Genomic DNA, 20,043 nt, shown 5'->3' on the forward strand with positions numbered 1-20,043 from the left:
GGGATGAGGCAATTGTCCTTTGATGAGAGGCTGAGTAAATCGGGTTAATATTCTCTGAAATTTAGAAGAATGAGATGTGATCCCATTGAAGCCGACTAGATTTTGAAGGGGTCTGACAGGGTGGACACTGAGAGATCTGTCTGAGGAATCTAAAACACGAGGGCCCAGTCTATAAGAAGATGATCATTTCGAACTGGGATGAAGAGATATTTCTTCTCTCAGCAGATTGTGGAATTTTCATCCTCAGAAGATTATGAATACTTAATTATTGAGATTATTATTTAAGGCTGGGAGAAATAAATGATGGATCACTGGAGGTGGAAGATCAGCTGTGACCGTTTGATTGGTGGAGCAGGCTCGAGGGGAGGGGCTACTCATTTTCTTCTATTTTAGCACTTTCTAGAAATTTCTGTTAAGGTCTCTGTTACAATTCAGATGGGGGTCATTCACTCATGATACTAATTAATCCAATTAATTCCACTTCCCTGTTCTTTCTTCATCGCACTTTTAAGTTTTCCTTTCAAGTATTTTTCTAGTTCAGTTTTGAAAGTTCCTTCAGCAGTGTATACATTTTCAAAATGCATTTTCTCACGTTACCCCTGGTTCTTCTGTTAAATCTGTTTCCTCTGATTCCTATCTGTTTTCTAACACTTTTATCAAATCTCCTCTGAACCTTTTCTTCTCCATTCTCCAAACTTGTCAGGTAACTGGAATTCTTTGTTTCTGGTGCCATTCTGGTCAACCTTTTGTGGATATCTCCATAGCTTTGACATCCTTGGAGTACAGTGAGCAAAATGGATCACAATAAAGTTTGATAAGGTTTCCCATGGCAGGTTGATGGAAAAAGTGAAGTCGTATGGGGTTCAGGGTGTACTAGCTACATGGATAAAGAACTGGCCTGGGCAACAGGAGACAGAGAGTAGTGGTGGAAGGGGGTGACTAGTGGTGTTCCACAAGGATCTGTGCTCGGACCACTGTTGTTTGTGATATACATGAATAATCTGGAGGAAGGTATAGGTGGTGTGATTAGCACGTTTGCAGATGATACTAAGATTGGTGGAGTTGCAGATAGTGAGGCGGACTGTCAGAGAATACAGCAAAATATAGATAGATTGGAGAGTTGGGCAGAGAAATGGCAGATGGCGTTCAATCCAGGCAAATGCGAGGTGATGCATTTTGGAAGATCTAATTCAAGAGTGGACTATATGGTCAATGGAAGAGTCCTGGGGAAAATTGATGTACAGAGAGATCTGGGAGTTCAGGTCCATTGTACCCTGAAGGTGGCAATGCAGGTCGATAGAATGGTCAAGAAGGCATACAGCATGCTTGCCTTCATCGGACGGGGTATTGAGTACAAGAGTCAGCAGGTCACATTACAGTTGTTTAGGACTTTGGTTAGGCCACATTTGGAATACTGCGTGCAGTTCTGGTCGCCACATTACCAGAAGGATGTGGATGCTTTAGAGAGGGTGCAGATGAGGTTCACCAGGATGTTGGCTGGTATGAAGGGTGCTAGCTATGAAGAAAGGTTTGAGTAGATTAGGATTGTTTTCATTGGAAAGATGGAGGTTGAGGGGGTAACCTGATTGAGGTCTACAAAATTATGAGAGGTATGGACAGGGTGGATAGCAACAAACTTTTTCCAAGAGTGGGGGTGTCAATTACAAGGGGTCACGATTTCAAGGTGAGAGGGGGAAAGTTTAAGGGAGATGTGCATGGAAAGTTTTTAACGCAGAGGGTGGTGGGTGCCTGGAATGCTTTGCCAGCGGAGGTGGTAGAGGCGGGCACGAGAGCATCATTTAAGATGCATCTGGACAGATATATGAACGGGTGGGAACAGAGGGAAGTAGACCTTGGAAAATAGGCGACAGGTTTAGATAAAGGATCTGGATCGGCGCAAGCTGGGAGGGCCGATGGGCCTGTTCCTGTGCTGTAATTTTCTTTGTTCTTTGTAATACTCCAGCTAGGGTTTAACTAGTGTTTTATTCCTTGCTTTAGTACTCTATGCCTCCATTAATAAAGCTCAAGATCTCTTTTTTAAACAGCATTCACAACTTATTACCTCTTTTCAAATTATCATTTTGTGGGGTCATCACATACAGGGCTGATATCCACCATGCACACTTTCCAGGAGAGTGAGAACGAGTTGTATGGTTACAACTTTCCCTTCCACATCTCACCCTCCCGTCAGCACCTACCCCTCAGATCAGAAACGGGATTCCTGGCTTATTTCCTCCCCATATGCTCATCCCTAACCCAGTGGGACTGAAATCAATTTCTGTGTACTTATCACTGACATCCGCTCCATTGGCACAGGTAGGTCGGCTTATAAGTGAAGGTCTCTGTCAATAGGAGCTGTAGGCACATGGCGAAATACACTCGGAAGATTTGTTCAATAATAGGACCTACAAAAGAATGGATGACACATCTGGTAGAGCACATCAAAAATGCCTTGTAACTGTTAACACTATCTCAGACTTTATGTAGAATTTTTCACTATTCAATAATAATAATCATTTATTGTCAGAAGTCGGCTTCAATGAAGTTACTGTGAAAACCCCTAGTCGCCACATTCCAGTGCCTGTTCGGGGAGGCTGGTACGGGAATTGAACCCGCACTGCTGCCTTGTTCCGCATTGCAAGCCAGCTGTGCTCTTACTCCTCAACCATCGAAGATCATAAGAATTTTAGGAACAGGGTATTAAACTCAACCATTCTAACTAATGAGCCCACCTTCTCATTCTGCCCCTCAGTCTCCTCTTTCCACAGAGACACCTTTTATCATATTTTATCAATGTCTATTGCGCAATTCTGTTAATGCTCTGAGGGAATTAGAGAGCTTTGTACCTGGCCTGCTGAAGTCAGGGCCGCCAATGTGGGGTAAAGGAAATGGATGGATTTGACCTAAAGGATGAGGATTTTAAAATTGAAATGTTGCTGGATTGGGAGTGATTGTAAGTAAGGAAACACTGGATTACTGGATTAGGGGTAGCAGGGTAGCATGGTGGTTAGCATAAATGCTTCACAGCTCCAGGGTCCCAGGTTCGATTCCCGGCTGGTTCACTGTCTGTGTGGAGTCTGCACGTCCTCCCCCTGTGTGTGTGGGTTTCCTCCGGGTGCTCCGGTTTCCTCCCACAGTCCAAAGATGTGCGGGTTAGGTGGATTGGCCATGCTAAATTGCCCGTAGTATCCTAATAAAAGTAAGGTTAAGGGGGGGGTTGTTGGGTTGCGGGTATAGGGTGGATACGTGGGTTTGAGTGGGGTGATCATGGCTCGGCACAACATTGAGGGCCGAAGGGCCTGTTCTGTGCTGTACTGTTCTATGAATAGGGTGATGATAGCTCAGACAGCAGAGTTTTGGGTGACCTTATTGCTATGTTTGTGGAAGTCAAACACTGGCCAGGAAAGAATTGGATGAATCAAGTCTGGAGGAAACAATGACATGGGTCAGGTTTCAGCAACAGTTGAAATGAGTCAGAGGCAGGGTCGGGAAATGTTCCAAAGTTAGAAATAGGCAACCAGTGATGCCTTTTCCATGGGCATGGAAGCTCTTCCTGAGGTTAAATATAACTTCGAGGGGCAGCACAGTGGCCCAGTGGTTAGAATTGCTGCCTCACAGCGCCAAGGTCCCAGGTTCGATCCCGGCTCTGGATCAATGTTCGTGTGGAGTTTGCACATTCTCCCCATGTTTGCGTGGGTTTCACCCCCACAACCCAGAGATGTGCAAGGTAGGTGGATTGGCCACGCTAAATTGCCCCTTAATTGGAAAAAATGAATTGTGTACTCTAAATTTATTTTTAAAATATAACATTGAGGTTGCAAATAGTCAGGGTGGCACGGTGCCCCAGTAGTTAGCACTGCTGCCTCACGGCGCCGCGTTGCCAGGTTTGATCCCGGCTCTGGGTCACTAGCCATGCAGAGTTTCCACATTCTCCCCATGTCTGCCTGGATCTCACCTCCACAACCCAAAAAGATGCGCAATGTAGGTGAATTGGCCACGCTAAAGTGCCTCTTAATTGGAAAGAAAAAATAATTGGATACTCTAAAATTATTTTATAAAAAGGTTGCAAATAGTCTGATTGAGCCTGAGCCGGTTACCAGGAAGAGGGTTGGAGTACATGGCGAGGGAACAGTGTTTGTGGTGGAGTCCAAAGACAATGGGTGGGATTCTCCAAACTCCCGCCGGGTCGGAGAATCCCTAGGGTGAATCTCGCCTCGACACCGGCTGTCGTATTCTCCGGCGCCAGTTTTCGGGCGGGGGCGGGGATCACGCTGCGCCGGTCGGGGGCCGTTAGCAGAGGCCTCACCGGCATTTTTCCGGGCCCCGATGGGCCGAGCAGCTGTTGCTTTCTGGCCAGTCCCGCCTGCGTGGATTGGACATGGCCCCACACAGCGGGACCTGGCTGGTAGGCTGGCTGGTGCGGTCCTCGTGGGGGGGTGGGCCACGATGGCCTGGCCCGCCATCTGCGGGTGGGCCTGTGCCATGGGGGCACTCCTTCCTTCCGCGCCGGCCCCTGTAGGGCTTTGCCATGGTCGACGCGGAGAAGGCACCCCCCCTGCGCATGCGCTAGAATACGCCAGCCGGTCTGTGCATGCGCGGAACCACGTCGGCAGTTCTGCGCATGCGCTAACTCGTGCCGGCCCTTCAGCGCCGGTGGCGCAGCGCCAACCCCTCCGGCGCTGGCCTAGATCCCGGAGGTGCGGAGGATTCCGCAACTTCTGGTTGGTCCGATGCCGGAGTGGTTTGCGCCGCTTTTTACGCCGGCGTCGGGCCATCGCGGGGATTCGGGAGAATCCCGCCCAATAACTTTAGCATTCCCAATATTAATTGGGAAAAACCAGCAATGGATGTTGGGCAAGCAGTGTGATAACACGAGAAGCAGTAGAGAATGTGTTGTCACGTTTTCTAGCAGGAAAAGAATATTCGTGGAAACACATGACCCTTAACACATGTCTTCTTTTTCAGACTCATTATGTGATATCAGAAGGACAGCCTGAGCTGGACATGAAGCAGGATTCTGCAGTCCGACTTGGCGTGCCCCAGACACAGACAGACACTTCGCTACAACAGCAAAATGCACAGTTCATCATTACCTCGACAGCTAGTGGGAATGGAACTACTGAGGTGCCAATCACAAAACCCTAGCAGTACTGAAAACTGATTCTCCCCAAATTCTGGGAGTGAAGTTACAACTTGTGGCATGCATTTTATAAACGGAAAGAGAGAGGGAGAGAGAGAGCAGAGACTGTTGTTACAGCTTTCCCTTTCACATCTCACCCTCCCGCTGTCACCTACCCCTCTGAGTGAAGTATTAGAGCAAGGACCAGGATATTGAGGTTGTTGATCTTTTGCGCTCAGCTGGATTGTGCTGGTTACATCATTGCTTTGGAATTGGACCCATCTTTTAAAGAAATTGTTTGGAGTAAATGGGACGCAAAAACCTGGGAAAGGAATGATGAAGTGACCAGTTCTGAACAAATCCTCATACCCATCAATCTCATCACCTTTTGGCCAAGTGAGCTGCCAGTCACTAAACTGCCAGGAATGCCCGAGAGCGACTGTACTCCAGATGAGCTCCTGTTGGATGTGATTCAGGGGTTTAATATTGAGGATATTATCCACAAGAATACCACTGAAGCTGCAGGGGTGGATGGACACTAAACTGGATTCTTGAAATGTGAGCACTCTGAGGGAGCCAAAGTGTTCGGGCGAGTTTGTAACTGAAGAATCAAAAGGAAAATTGATTGCTGGAACTTGTGTGTGTTCTTAGACTTGGACTCCTTACCAAGGATGTGTTCTTCCCTGGACCTGTTCTCCCATAACTACAGAGATGAATGGAATCTGGTCAACTCAAAACTGGCACAAACACAGCAAGCACACACACAGGCCAGCGCATGCACATGGCAAGATATGCACTCTGTTCACCTATTGCAAACAGACAAAGGTGGAAAAGTTTTAGTGAATGAGATTTTAATGCTTTATTATTTAAGAGTTTATGTTAACTGTAAATTTTGTGGTTGTATCATTAGAGAAGCTGTGTTCTACAAACAAGTGTTTAAAAATCAATAAAAGTATAAACCTGGAGTCACTGACTTTGCTCCTCTCCCCAGCATTTATCCTGTCCCATTGCTGCTTAACCTCCATGATGTGAAAGGAGTCAGGATATTGCAGGGGAAGGGGCAGGGTCAGGTATCCAGAGTCAGTGCTCTTTAAATTGCAGTTGTTTGAGACTCCAATTCTAATTGTAATTCTAATTTTGTTTGTCACCGGAATTTTGTTTTGCCAATTTGCAATGAATGCCGATGTGCTGAAAATGAAGGTTGGTCCTGATGCACGAAGAGCACTGTGAAACAAGATGGAGTTGGAGCTCTGTTAGCTACCTGTACAGTCTACGTCTGGTGGATACATTTCACCTGTTACTTCCCGTTACAATTTTAGATCTATGCAACACTTTCATTGATATTTTAATCCTTGTCTCTTAGCTCACTCTTATCAGCGGATCTTAGCTCTTTGTACCACCCAGTGTGTCTGTCCCTGGCCTGGTAACTCAGTAAACTATCAGAATTGTGTTCAGAAATCATGCAGCAACTCCGAGCATTAGCAGCTGGATTTACCCAAGTCTCCGTTAGAACTCGCCCTCATCTCAAAGTGGTAAAACACTACATCAAGCCTTGTTTTACGTCAGTTATTTATTTAACATTGAGCAAGCACATAAATCATGGATATATGGCACAATTAAATAATTATAATGGACAAGCTTCTACCCAAACTTAAGTGGACAAAATAATCTCACCATGATGAAGCTTTTGAACAGTCTGGCCGGAATTCTCCAGCTGTTGAGAGTCTCTGTTCCCACCGGCAGTGCACACCTGTACACAGGTTTCCCGGTGACACGGGGTGGCTTCGTGGGAAATCCCATTGACAAGCGGTGGGAGAAGAGAATCCCACCGCCAGCAAACGGTATGCCCCCTTCCGCTGCCGAGAAACACACGCCTGGGGGACCAGAGCATCCCTCTCAATGTCTTCATTGAAACTTATCACCTTTCGAGCCTTATTGGATTGGATTGGATTTGTTTATTGTCACGTGTACCGAGTGACAGTGAAAAGTATTTTTCTGCAAGCAGCTCAACAGATCATTCAGTACATGGGGAGAAAAGGGAATTAAACAAAATTCAAGAAAATACATAATAGGGCAACACAAGGTATACAATGTAACTACATAAGCATTGGCATCGGGTGAAGCATACAGGGTGTACTGTTAATGAGGTCAGTCAATAAGAGGGTCATTTAGGAGTCTGGTAACAGTGGGGAAGAAGCTGTTTTTGAGTCTGTTCGTGCGTGTTCTCAGACTTCTGTATCTCCTGCCCGATGGAAGAAGTTGGAAAAGTGAGTAAGCCGGGGGGGAGGGATCCTTGATTATGCTGCCCGCTTTCCCCAGGCAGCGGGAGGTGTAGTCCATGGATGGGAGGCTATTAACTTAAACTTCCTTGGAAATTCAAATTGATTTTGATCTTCCTGGAAAGAAGAAAAGGTGATGTTTCCTTTTCTGAGAGTTTGAAACAAAATTTTTAATTATCTCGCAAGTGTTACTGAGATTTTTTTCCATTTTGAACATCCTTCGCAGAGCACGTTTTCAGATATTTCTCTCCACGTGTAACAATGTAAGCTTCCCACATTGTATCACAGAGGCTTGGACCTGGCACCTGAATGCAACCAACCTTTAACTGTTTGTGTACTGTCACTGGAACAGGCACAAACAGAACCGTGTCGGAGGATTGAAAACAGTGTGAGTAAACTGACATCATAGGAGAGACACATTTTGGTTGGAGAAGCTAGCTATTTGATTAGTATCTGCTGAGTGTTTAATGTTTATTCCATTCCAAAGGTTCAAAATCATACTTAAGAAAATATATAAAAAGCACCATAAATAAATAAATAGTTTAATTAAGTAATTATTTAAAACACATTCAGGATGGCAGGACAGATAGAAGGCTGCAGCATTGGGAGCTCCTGGATGACATTGTGATCCAGGGAAAATACTCCTGCAGTAAGTGTTTTGGGGCTTGAGAAACTTTGTCTCAGAGTCATTGAGCTGGAAGCTGAGCTTCAAACACTGCAACACATTGGGAAGGGAGAGAGCTACCTGGACGCTTTGCTTCAGGTGGCGGCCACACCCCTTCGGACCGTGTCCTTTGGTTTGGAAAGTGGTCAGGTACAGGGGAGTGTAACAGGGGACCCCGAGGACAAGAGTGTCAGCTCTGCAGCTGTCCGACAGGTTTGAGGTTCTCTTAGCTTGTTTGGATGAGAGTGGGGGCTGCAGGGTGGAAGAATTAATTGACCAAGGCACTGTGGTATAGGATTCAAGGGGGGAGCACATAGAATGTAGTGGTAGTTTTGGGGGAAGTAAAATTAGGGGATTGACACTGTTAGAATCAGAGCCCAACAGAAGGAGGCCATTCGGCCCATCGAGTCTACTCCGACTCTCTGAAAGAGCACCCTAATTGGGCCCACTCCCCACCCTATCCCTGTAATCCCACCTAACCTTTGGACACTACAGGCTATTTAGCACGACCAATCCACAAATTCTTCCAAGAATTCTTAAATCTGGAGATCCTCAAAAAAGGGAGGGAGACAAAAACAGGTACCTCTAGGCCAGTTAGTTTAACATGTCATTGGGAAAATCTTAGAGTCCATTATAAAGGATGTAATAGCTGAGCATTTAGAAATGCATAAAAGAATCAAGCAGAGTTAGCATGGCTTCATGAAGGGGAGATCATGTCTGACAAATTTATTAGAATTCTTTGAGATGGTAACGAGCAGGATTGATGAAGGGGAACCAGTGGATGTATTATACTTGGATTTCCAAAAAGCGTTCGATTAGCAGGGTAGCATGCTGGTTAGCATAAATGCTTCACAGCTCCAGGGTCCCAGGTTCGATTCCCGGCTGGGTCACTGTCTGTGTGGAGTCTGCACGTCCTCCCCCTGTGTGCGTGGGTTTCCTCCGGGTGCTCCGGTTTCCTCCCACAGTCCAAAGATGTGCGGGTTAGGTGGATTGGCCATGCTAAATTGCCCGTAGTGTCCTAATAAAAGTAAGGTTAAGGGGGGGGTTGTTGGGTTACGGGTATAGGGTGGATACGTAGGTTTGAGTGGGGTGATCATGGCTCGGCACAACATTGAGGGCCGAAGGGCCTGTTCTGTGCTGTACTGTTCTATGTTCTATGTTAGGAGAGTGGGCAAAAACTTGGCAGATGGAATATAGACATACAACAGTACAGCACAGAACAGGCCCTTTGAAATGAAAATGAAAATCGCTTATTGTCACGAGTAGGCTTCCATGAAGTTACTGTGAAAAGGCCACCAATGTTGTGCCGAGCTTTGTCCGAAACCAAGATCAAGCTATCCCATTCCCTGCCATTCTGGTGTGCTCCATGTGCCTATCCAATAACCGCTTGAAAGTTCCTAAAGTGTCCGACTCCACTATCACAGTAGGCAGTCCATTCCACACCCTAACCACTCTCTGAGTAAAGAACCTACCTCGGACATCCCTCCTATATCTCCCACGCTGAACCTTATAGTTATGCCCCCTTATAACAGCTACATCCACCCGAGGAAATAGTCTCTGAACGTCCACTCTATCTATCCCCCTCATCATCTTATAAAGCTCTATTAAGTCGCCTCTCATCCTCCTCCGCTCCAAAGAGAAAAGCCCTAGCTCCCTCAATCTTCCTCATAAGACCTACCCTCCAAACCAGGCAGCATCCTGGTAAATCTCCTTTGCACCCTTTCCAATGCTTTCACATCCTTCCTATAGTGAGGTGACCAGAACTGCAAACAATATCCCAAGTGTGGACTCACCAGGGTCATGTACAGTTGCAGGATAACCCCACGGCTCTTAAACTCGAGCCCCCTGTTAATAAACACTAACACACTATAGGCCTTCTTCACGGCTCTATCCACTTGACTGGCAACCTTCAGAGATCTGTGGACATGAACCCCAAGATCTCTCTGTTCCTCCACATTCCTCAGAACCCTGCCGTTGACCCTGTAATCTGCATTCAAATGTTTTCTACCAAAATGAATCACCTCCCACTTATCAGGGTTAAACGCCATCTGCCATTTTTCGCCCCATCTCTGCATCCTATCAATGACTCTTTGCAGCCTACAACAGCCCTCCACCTCATCCACTACTCCACCAATCTTGGTGTCATCAGCAAATTTACTGACTCACCCTTCAGCCCCCTACTCCAGGTCATTGATAAAAATCACAAATAGCAGAGGACCCAGCACTGATCCCTGTGGTACACCGCTGGTAACTGGTCTCCAGTCTGAAAATTTTACATTCACCACCACCCTCTGTCTTGTATGTGATAGCCAGTTACTTATCCAATTGGCCAAATTTCCCTCTATCCCACACCCCCTTACTTTTTTCATAAGCCGACCTTATCAAACGCCTTACTAAAATCCATGTACACTACATCCACTGCTTTACCTTCAGTTAGTTACCTCCTCAAAGAAATTTGTGAGGCAGGACTTACCCTTCACGAATCCCTGTTGACTATCCCAGATTAACCTGCATCTTTCCAAATGGTCATAAATCCTATCCTTCAGGACCTTTTCCAATTAACTTACCGACCACCGAAGTAGGACTAACCGGCCTATAATTACCGGGGTCATTCCTATTCCCTTTCTTGAACAGAGGAACAACATTCGCCACTCTCCAGTCCTCTGGCACTATCCCAGTGAACAGTGAGGACCCAAAGATCAAAGCCAAAATGTGAAGGTACGCACTTTGATGGGAAGAATAAAGGAGCTGAATATTATTTAAATAGAGAAAGACTGCAGAAAGCTGTAGCACAGAGGGATCTGGGTGTTGTGGTAGTTCGAGACATATACTGGAGGCTTCCAGCAATAAACAGAGTTTTGTTGATGAAAGGCAAAGGCGGTTAAGTAAGCGGCACAGAACACTATAGAACAGGTCTTTACACTTCAGCTCTCTGGTCCACACCGCCCAGGGTCTTGCTCCCAAGTCCCTACGCAAACGTCCCATTGGCCAGGGTAAGTGCGCTCCTGCATGATTGATTCCAAGCCAGTCATGTGGTCAGTGGAGCCTTAAAGAGGTTACACCGGCATAAATCACAAAACTCTAGCATGCAAGTTCAGCAGGTAATAGGGAAGACAAATAAAATGTTGCCCTTTATTTCAAACGGAATGGAATATGAAAATAGGGAAGTCCTGCTAAAACTGTACAAGGCACTAGTTAGACCACTCCTGGAATACTGTAAACAGTTTTGGTCCCTTTAACTAAGAAAATATATGCTGACAGTGGAGGCAGTCCAGGGAAAATTCACTAAATTGATCCCGGGTATGGAGGGATTTTCTTCTGAGGAGAGGTTGAGTAGGTTGGGCCTGTACTCATTGGAGTGGAGAAGAATGAGTTGTGGCCTTATTGAAACAGAATTCTCAGAGGGCTTAACAGGGTAGATATTGAGAGGTTGTTTCCCTTTGTGGAAGAGTCAATAACCAGAGGGCATGATCTCAGAGTAAGTGGTCGCCCATTTAAGACCGAGATGAGGAATTTCTTCTCTGAGAGAGTAGTGAATCTGTGGAATTCTTTATCGCGGAGAGCTGTAGATTGTTAAGTATGTTCAAGGCCGAGATAGACAGATTTTTAATCAGCAAAGGTTATGGGGCTCAGGTGGGAAAGTGGAGTTGAGGATAATCATATCAGATCAGTATGATCTTACTGAATCGCAGAGCAGACCCGATGGGCCGAATGGCCTATTTCTGCTCCTATGCCTTATGGATGCTTGTTTTTTTGTCAGAAAGACCTTTTCTGTCTCCAATTCTCACATTTCCCATCTGCAAGATCTTTTTTTCATTACCCAGAGAGGTGAACATGAAACATTTCACATGGTTGGATTTGTATTAGTGAAGCAGTGTTACCATTGAGACACCGCCTAGTGCACCCTACAGAAGAGTAAGGAGAACTGAGGAGAGATTGGCAGGAGTGACCAAAACCTCAGTGAAAGAAATGGATCTTGAAAGGTTTAGAGAGAGAATTCCAGAGCGAGACTTCAATGACTGAAACCACATCTACCATTGCTAAGTGATGGACGGGAGTGCACAAGAGGCTGGATGGAGTTGCAGGAAGTTACAGAGATTGAGAAGGCAAGCTCAAGAAAGGGCACAATGACCCATCAGAAGTTCAGAATTAAACTGATTACCTGTTTCTCACCAAAGTCATGAAAAAAATCAGCTTCCAATGAACACAATCCTGATAACTTGGTGCTCACAATCCTGATAATTTGGAGCGCACAATCCTGATAATTTGGTGCACGCAATCCTGATAACTTGGTGCACACGATCCTGATAACTTGGTGAGTTTACCCAATAGTGTTAGGACCTGACCTACAAATTCTGTGCTGGTTTATAAGTAATTGTTACGTGGGTTAAGATGCCATTTGTTAACGACGTTCTCAACAGTGGCTAAGAGACTGGACCAGATGCCATAACCTTTTAAGTTTTAATGCGGTGCGGAAAGATCGATTCGTTCCAGGAGTGATAATATAACAAAGGGCTTGGTTATTTTATAAACAAGCTTCATTAAAACAAAAGGAAGGAAAACAATATTAAAATTTTTACTTCAGTTCTAACACTAACAGATTACATGCAGTACCTTAACCGTAACACATTAGTACCCTTCAGACAACAAGTTCAATAAACATACAGCTCTCATTCCACTTGCATAGCTGGGCAAAGATTTTTTTTTTAAATTTAGAGTACCCAATTATTTTTTTTTCCAATTAAGGGCCAATTTAGCCTGGCCAATCCACCTAACCAGCACATTTTTTGGTTGTGGGAGTGAAACCCACGCAGACACGGGGAGAATATGCAAACCACACGGAGAGTGACAAAGGGCCAGGATTCAAACCCAGGTCCTCAGCACCATAGTCCCAGTGCTAACCACTGTGCCAAGTGCCACCCAATAGACAGGCAAAGATGATACTTGTATTTACGAAGTAATTCTCTGCTGAGCTGAAAGTCAAGTTCCTTTAGAATCCCTTTCGAAAGTCTGTAATCTGGAGTAGCTTCCTTGATGACCTTCTGCTGTAACTGTTCAAAAAAGCATTTCTTCATCTCTCTCTCTCTCTAAGCTCTAGCCATTCCCTCAAACAAAGGTTCTCCCCAGAGGCGGTAAAAATTAATCAGAGAAGCAGAGAATCCCTACAGTGCAGAAGGAGGCCGTTCAGCCCATTGAGTCTGCACCGGCTTTTGCTCCGATAGAGCGCCCTACCTAGGCCCAATACTCAATTCCTAGCCCCGTAACCCCATCTAATGTTTGGGCAATTTAAAATGGCCAATTTGCCTCACCTGCACATCTTTGGAATGTGGGAGGAAACCGGAGCACCCAGAGGAATCTCGCGCAGACATGGGGAGAACGTGCAAATTCTGCACAGTCACCCAAGGTCAGAATCGAACCTGGGATCCTGGCACTGTGAAGCAACAATGCTAACCCCTGTGCCGCTCCTCGTTATCTTGGCTGATTGCCCACTCCCATTTATACAAAAGAACAGAGCTATGCCATTCATATGCAACGGATAAATAGGTAATCAAACTCTGATGGGCTGATCAAGCATGGTTGGCCCGAATGAAAATGGATCTGGAGTGGATCATGCTGGTTGAACCAGGGCATCCCATGTAAGTCCCAATGGGACAAGGTAACTCAGGCTATGGGTGCATCCCTCTAACTCGGCCAGCAATGTTTTTAACCCCTAAATTGCCTGCTATATCTTGGACCCCATTTCTGGAACCAAGTTCCTAATAGTTCTATCATGACACTTCTAATATCTCGGGATCAGTTAGTATTGGCTCTCTTGAGGTCAATGAGCGCTGAGGGTCAAGATCAGAGACTTCACAGTGTAAAAGGAGTCTATTGATCCCGTTGAGACCCTCGTATCGCTCTCTCTAGACCAGTGTTTTCAAACTGTTATTCCTGGGGACCCATTTTTACCAACCAGCCGACCTTCACAACCCAACAATTTTGGAAACTTTTATTGCGACAGGTGAGCCGACTTGGTCCTCACGAGCTCACTTGCTTTATCATTCAATGTTACATTTCTGTATGGTTATTCATCAGAGTCCTGGAGCTCACACCAGCACTGCTTTGTCCTGCTGTGGACTCCTGTGAAGCTATCCAGCAGATTCATTTGCAATCCTGGCATGTTTGTGTCTCGGGCATTTGTCCAATAAGATGCATCTTCAGTTCTTCACGCAGTCCTGTTGCTTGCTTGTTGACGGCTACAAAACGGAGGAAACTCTCCTCAATAATTTTGCGCCCAGAGCATCTGACGTTAGTGTACTGGTAGTGTGACCTGCTCCCTGCCGATGCTTCTGTTCCTGGGATAGCATGCTGACGTACCGAGGAGGCAGTTTGTCCAGCTGGGCTTCTGGCCTGCGTACTGGCTGAGGGGGGGCATGCACGTGCAGGATGAGCATCATTTTTGAAAGCTTCCTCCTGCGACCAAGAACACCACAATCGTTTGCAGGTCACGACTCTGAGTTTGAATATGACTGCTGTCGAGCAAATGGGACACAAGTCCCATTTCCTCCATTACTGTAGTCCTGTAAATTTATTCCAAGGTGCCCATCCAATTTCCTTTTGAAATGACTAATTAGCTCAGCTTCCAGCACTTTGTAGGTTGGGGGGGGGGGGGGGGGGGGGGGGGGGGGCGCAGGGGCGCGGTGGGGGCAGGGCATTACCTCTCACTGCAGTAAAAATGTCATTCCTCACATTCACTCTGCACCTCTTGCCAAAAGTCTTAAATCTGCCTCCTCGGCCTTGTACGATCAGTCAATGGGAACAGCTCATCTTTGTCTATCTTACTGAAACCTGTTATGACCTTGTACACCTTTCTCTGAGATCTCCTCTCGACGTCCTATGCTCCAAGAACAACACTAGCTTTACCAACTTCATCTTAAAGCTAAAATCATTTAGAATGTCATAATGAATGTCTGCACCCTCTCAATAGCCCTTGTATCCTTCCTAAAGTATGCTGATCAGAACTGGATACTCCGGTGGCCCAGCCAGAGGTTTATGAAGGTTAAACTCCGCTTCCCTGCTTTTCTGCTCCGTGCCTCTATGAAGCCATATTAGGATCCAGTATTCTTTGATAACTTCTCTCAATATGTCCTTCCACCTTTTAAAGATCCATACAAATAAATCCCCAGGTCCCTTTGTCCCTACACATTCTTTGCCCTCCATTATGTTGTATGACATTAGCACTGTGCTAAATGCGATAGATTCAGAACTCAAGAGTGGCTATCCATGTACTGTGGGCCATCAGCAGCAAAAAAAATCAATCCCGGTTCAATGAAGAGTGCAGGAGGGCATGCCAGGAGCAACGCCAGGCATACCGAAAAACGAGGTGTCGACTTCGTGAAGCTACAACAGCAGAAGTAATAAACAGCTAAGCGATCCCACAACCAACATATCAGATCTAAGCTCTGCAGTCCTGCTACATCCAGTCATGAATCAGTGTGCAATTGAACAATTCCCTGGAGGAGGAAGCTGCACAAATATCTCCACGAAGTGGCAGCCTATCACTAATGTGCAAAAGTCAAAGCTTTAGAATTCGCAACAATCTTCAGCCAGAAGGGCCAAATGGATGATCCGTTTTGACCTCTGGAGATTCCCAGCATCACAGATCTCAAGTCTTCAGATAATTCTATTCACTCCTTGTGATGTCAAGAAATGCCTGAAGACACTGGATATTGCAAAGGCTCTGGGCCCTAACAGTATTCCGGAAATAGTCCTGAGGACTTGTGCTCCTGAATAGCTGCCCCTTCGCCAAGCTGTTCCAGTACAGCTGCAACACTGGCATCTACCAGGCAATGTAGAAAATTTCCAGATATATTCTATATATCTGGGGGCTTTTAACAGTAACTTCATTGAAGCCTACTTATTATTATATGTAAGAAACAAGACAAATCCAACCCAGCCAATTACTGCTCCATCAGTCTACTTTCAATCATTAGCAAAGTGATGGAGGGGTTATCAACAATGCTATGGGCAGCACGGTAGAACAAGTGGCTAGCACTGTGGCTTCACAGCGCCAGGGTCCCAGGTTCGATTCCCCACTGGGTCACTGTGCGGAGTCTGCACGTTCTCCCCGTGTCGGCATGGGTTTCCTCCGAGTGCTCCGGTTTCTTCCCACAGTCCAAAGACGTGCAGGTTAGGTGGATTGGCTATGCTAAATTGCCCTTAGTGCCCAAAAAGTTTAGGAGGGGTTATTGGGTTACAGGGATAGGATGGAAGTGAATTCTTAAGTGGGTCAGTGCCTACTCGATGGGCCGAACGGTCTCCTTCTGCACTGAGTGTTCTATGTTCTATCAAGCGGCACTTACTCAGCAATATCCTGTTCACTGGCGCTCAGTTTGGGTTCTGCCAGGGACGCTCAGCTTCTGACCTCATTAAAGCCTTGGTTCAAACATGAGCAAATAAGAGCTGAACACCAGATGTGAGATGAGTGATTGTGCTCAACAACAAGGCAACACTTGACCGAGTATGGCATCAAGGAGTGCTAGCACAACTAGAGTCAACAGGAATCAGTGGGGAAACCCTCAACTAGAGTCATACCTGGCACAAAAGGAGATGGTTGAGGTGGCTGGATGTCAATCATCTCAGCTCCAGGACATCACTGCTGGAGTTCCTCAGAGTAATGTCCTAGACCCAACTATCTTCAGTTGCTCCATCAATGATCTTCCGCATGGTGGCACAGTGGTTAGCACTGCTGCCTCACAGCATCAGGGACCCGGGTTCGATTCCGACCTTGGGTGTTGGTTTTTGTGGAGTTTGCACTTTCTCCCTGAATCTGCGTCAGTTTCCTCCGGGTGCTCTGGTTTCCACCCACAGTCCAAAGATGTGCAGGTTAAGTGGATTGGCCATGATCAATTGCCCCTTATGGTTACAGGGAGGAGGTGGGCCTGCGTAGGGTAGTGCTTCGAAAGGTTGGTGCAGACTCGATGGGCTGAATAGCCTCTTTCTGCACTGTAGGGATTTTATGATAAGGTCAGAAGTGGGGATGTTTGTGGATGTAATGTTCAGCACCATGCGTGCCTCAGATATGATGTAGTTCATGTCCAAGACCTGGACAATATACAGGTTTGAGCTGACAAATGGGAACTAAAATGTGTGCCACACAAGTACCAGACAATGACCATCTCCAACAAGAGAGGATCTAACTATCACCCTTGACATTCAAACATATCAACATCATGGGGGTTACCATTGATCAGAAACTGAACTGGACTAGCTATATTAATACTGTGGCTACCAGGACAGGTCAAAGGCTAGGAATCCTGTGGCGAGTAACTCACCTCCTGACCCCCCCAAAGCGTGTCCACAATCTACAAGACACAAGTCAGGAGTGTAATGGAATACTCTCCACTTCCCTGAATGAGTGCAGCTCCAACAAGAATCTCAACACCATCCAGGACAAAACAGTCTGCTAGCCTGGCACCCATTCTTCAAACATTCACTCCACCACCGACGCACAGTGGCAGCCATCTACAAGATGCACTGCAGGAACTCACCAAGGCTCCTTCGACTGCACCTTCCAAACCCATGACCGCTACCATCTAGAAGGACAAGGGCAGCAGATACTTGGTTCTCTGTAGGTTCCCTTCAAAGTCATTCACCAGCCTGACTTGGAAACATTCCTTCATTGTCACTGGGTCAAAATCCTGGAACTCCCTCCCACAGACTGCTGCGGTTCAAGAAGGTGGTTCACCACCACCTTGGGCAGCACAGTAGTTAGCATTGCTACCACACAGTGCCAGGGACTTGGGTTCAATTCCGACCTTGAGTGACTGGAGTTTGTACGCACTCCTGTATCTGCGTGAGTTTCCTCTGGGTGCACTGGTTTTCTCCCACAGTCCAAAGATGTGCAGATTAGGTCGATTGGCCATGCTAAATTGCCGTTAGTGCCCAGGGATCTGCAGGTAAGGTGAGGTTATGGGGATAGGGTGGGGGAGTGGGCCTACTTAGAGTGCACTTTCAGAAGGTCCTCGGCATGGTGAGACAGCAGTGCTAACCACTGCACCACTGTGCTGCCCTTTTCTTCCACAGTCGCCACTAAGGTTTTCGTTTTTTGTCTGATATTTTTATTAGTCTCCAAATCACCGTTAGTCATTTTCTGCGACTATGTTATATTCCAGAAAATCATTTGGCGAAGGATAGAACTGGAGCCAAAATTTACACACTTTCATCAATATTTATTTCCAGAGATAAAGATTACAAACATGTACTTCTCACCCAACAAACACCGTTTTAGTCTGTTCTTTTAATGGGGCACACATGAATGTGCACAACGCCCACCACCCGCCTACAATCAAACAATTATTATGCAATTAACATTAAAGATATAGGGGGAAATCTTCCGTCTGTTTACGCCGGTGGGATCTGCCGATGAAGCACCCCCCGCCACAGGTTTCCCAGTGGCATAGGATGGATTCAATGGGAAATCCCATTGACTGTGGCTGGATAAGAAGATCCTGCTGCCGGCTAACGGCGGCCGCCTCTTGCCATCGAGAAATATGTCGTGGGTGTCATGATATGCAGACATGCAGATAATGATATACAGACAGGCACAGATAGGCAGCTAATGAACACAGAGACCAGGATATGACCAATGAGCAGGCAGGACACTCAGGGGTGGTATAGACATAGAATTTACAGTGCAGAAGGAGGCCATTCGGCCCATAGAGTCTGCACCAGCTCCTGGAAAGAGCACCCTCCACCCTATCCCCATAACCCAGTAACCCCATAACCCAACCCAACACAAAGGGCAATTTTGGACACTAAGGGCAATTTATCATGGCCAAACCACCTAACCTGCACATCTTTGGACTGTGGGAGGAAACCGGAGCACCCGGAGGAAACCCACGCACACACGGGGAGGATGTGCAGACTCCGCACAGACAGTGACCCAAGCCGGAATCGAACCTGGGACCCTGGAGCTGTGAAGCGATTGTGCTATCCACAATGCTACCGTGCTTTACTATCTCACTATAAAAGGCACGAGGCACTCACACTCCGCCTCTTTCCACTGATGAACATCTACAGAGTGAGTCGGGGTGTATTTACAGTATCACACCTTCAGCACGTGGCTAAGAGCTAGTCTGGTTCAGTCAGACAGAGTAACCACACTTAGGTAGCAGAGAGTCAAACTCATAGATAACTGTGCTACTGGTTCAATAAATCAGATTGAACTAACCTCAAGGTCTGGAGTACCTTTTGGTTAAAGCTGCATCCAATTACGGCCTGTGTTATCCCAGAGTACATAACACAACATGCTACCAGGAGACTGCTTAATCTAGGTGGTTTACCTCAGTCCGTCCTGTGACGACCAGTGAATGTATCCTGGCACCGTGGAGAAGATTCAGGCTCCTCAGCAGCTCAGGACCTCCGGCAATCTCAGTGCCAACCGGCGGACATTCAAGCATAGGTTTCTGTTGTACATAGAAGCTTCAGACCTCGTGGGTGCATCTGATGCAAGAAAGATCGCGCTTCTCTCTCAACAGCGAGTGATCAAGCCATCAAACTCTTCAACTCTTTTCACTTCACCGAAGGCCAGATGAAGACAAAGTTTCAGACCATCATGGACAAGTTTGACAGTCACTGTGAAGTGGACACCAATGAAATCTTTGAGCGCAGCATATTCAAACAGCGTCTACAAGGTAAAGAATCTTTCAACTCCTTCTTAATTAACCTCCGCATGTGAGCGCTGTCCTGCAACTTTGGTGACATTGCTGACTCCATGATCAGAGACAAAATCATTTTTGAAGTTCACTCTGATCCTCTGAGAGAGAAGCTACTGAAAATCAAGCATATGACCCTGCCAGTCGCGATTGAAACATGCACAGTGCATGAGCATGCCAAAAATCGCTATGCCCAGTACAAATTGGCAGAAAATAAGAAACTTCCCTCCCACGAGGCAGAGAGTTTGCAGGCCGTCTCCCGGATGCAGTGCCTCAGCATTGATG

At 46.3% G+C, this 20,043-nt stretch overlaps 1 protein-coding gene across 6 annotated transcripts in view; it reads left to right on the forward strand.

Annotated features, from left to right (window-relative positions):
• prdm10 (PR domain containing 10) overlaps positions 1–6,219 on the forward strand; it is a 317,111-nt gene extending 310,892 nt beyond the window's left edge. For 5 of the 6 annotated variants that reach the window (XM_038778556.1, XM_038778562.1, XM_038778560.1 and 2 more), the window contains one exon: positions 4,966–5,187. In XM_038778556.1, coding sequence (XP_038634484.1) covers positions 4,966–5,145 — 180 coding nt within the window. In that variant the 3' untranslated portion in view covers positions 5,146–5,187. Of the gene's footprint in view, positions 1–4,965 lie in introns of all 6 variants that reach the window. The other variant, XM_038778561.1, reaches the window with a different exon arrangement.
• Positions 6,220–20,043: the final 13,824 nt, after the last annotated feature.

The sequence above is a fragment of the Scyliorhinus canicula genome, chromosome 19, assembly GCF_902713615.1.
Source record: "Scyliorhinus canicula chromosome 19, sScyCan1.1, whole genome shotgun sequence".
In the NCBI taxonomy this organism is placed as follows: domain Eukaryota; kingdom Metazoa; phylum Chordata; class Chondrichthyes; order Carcharhiniformes; family Scyliorhinidae; genus Scyliorhinus; species Scyliorhinus canicula.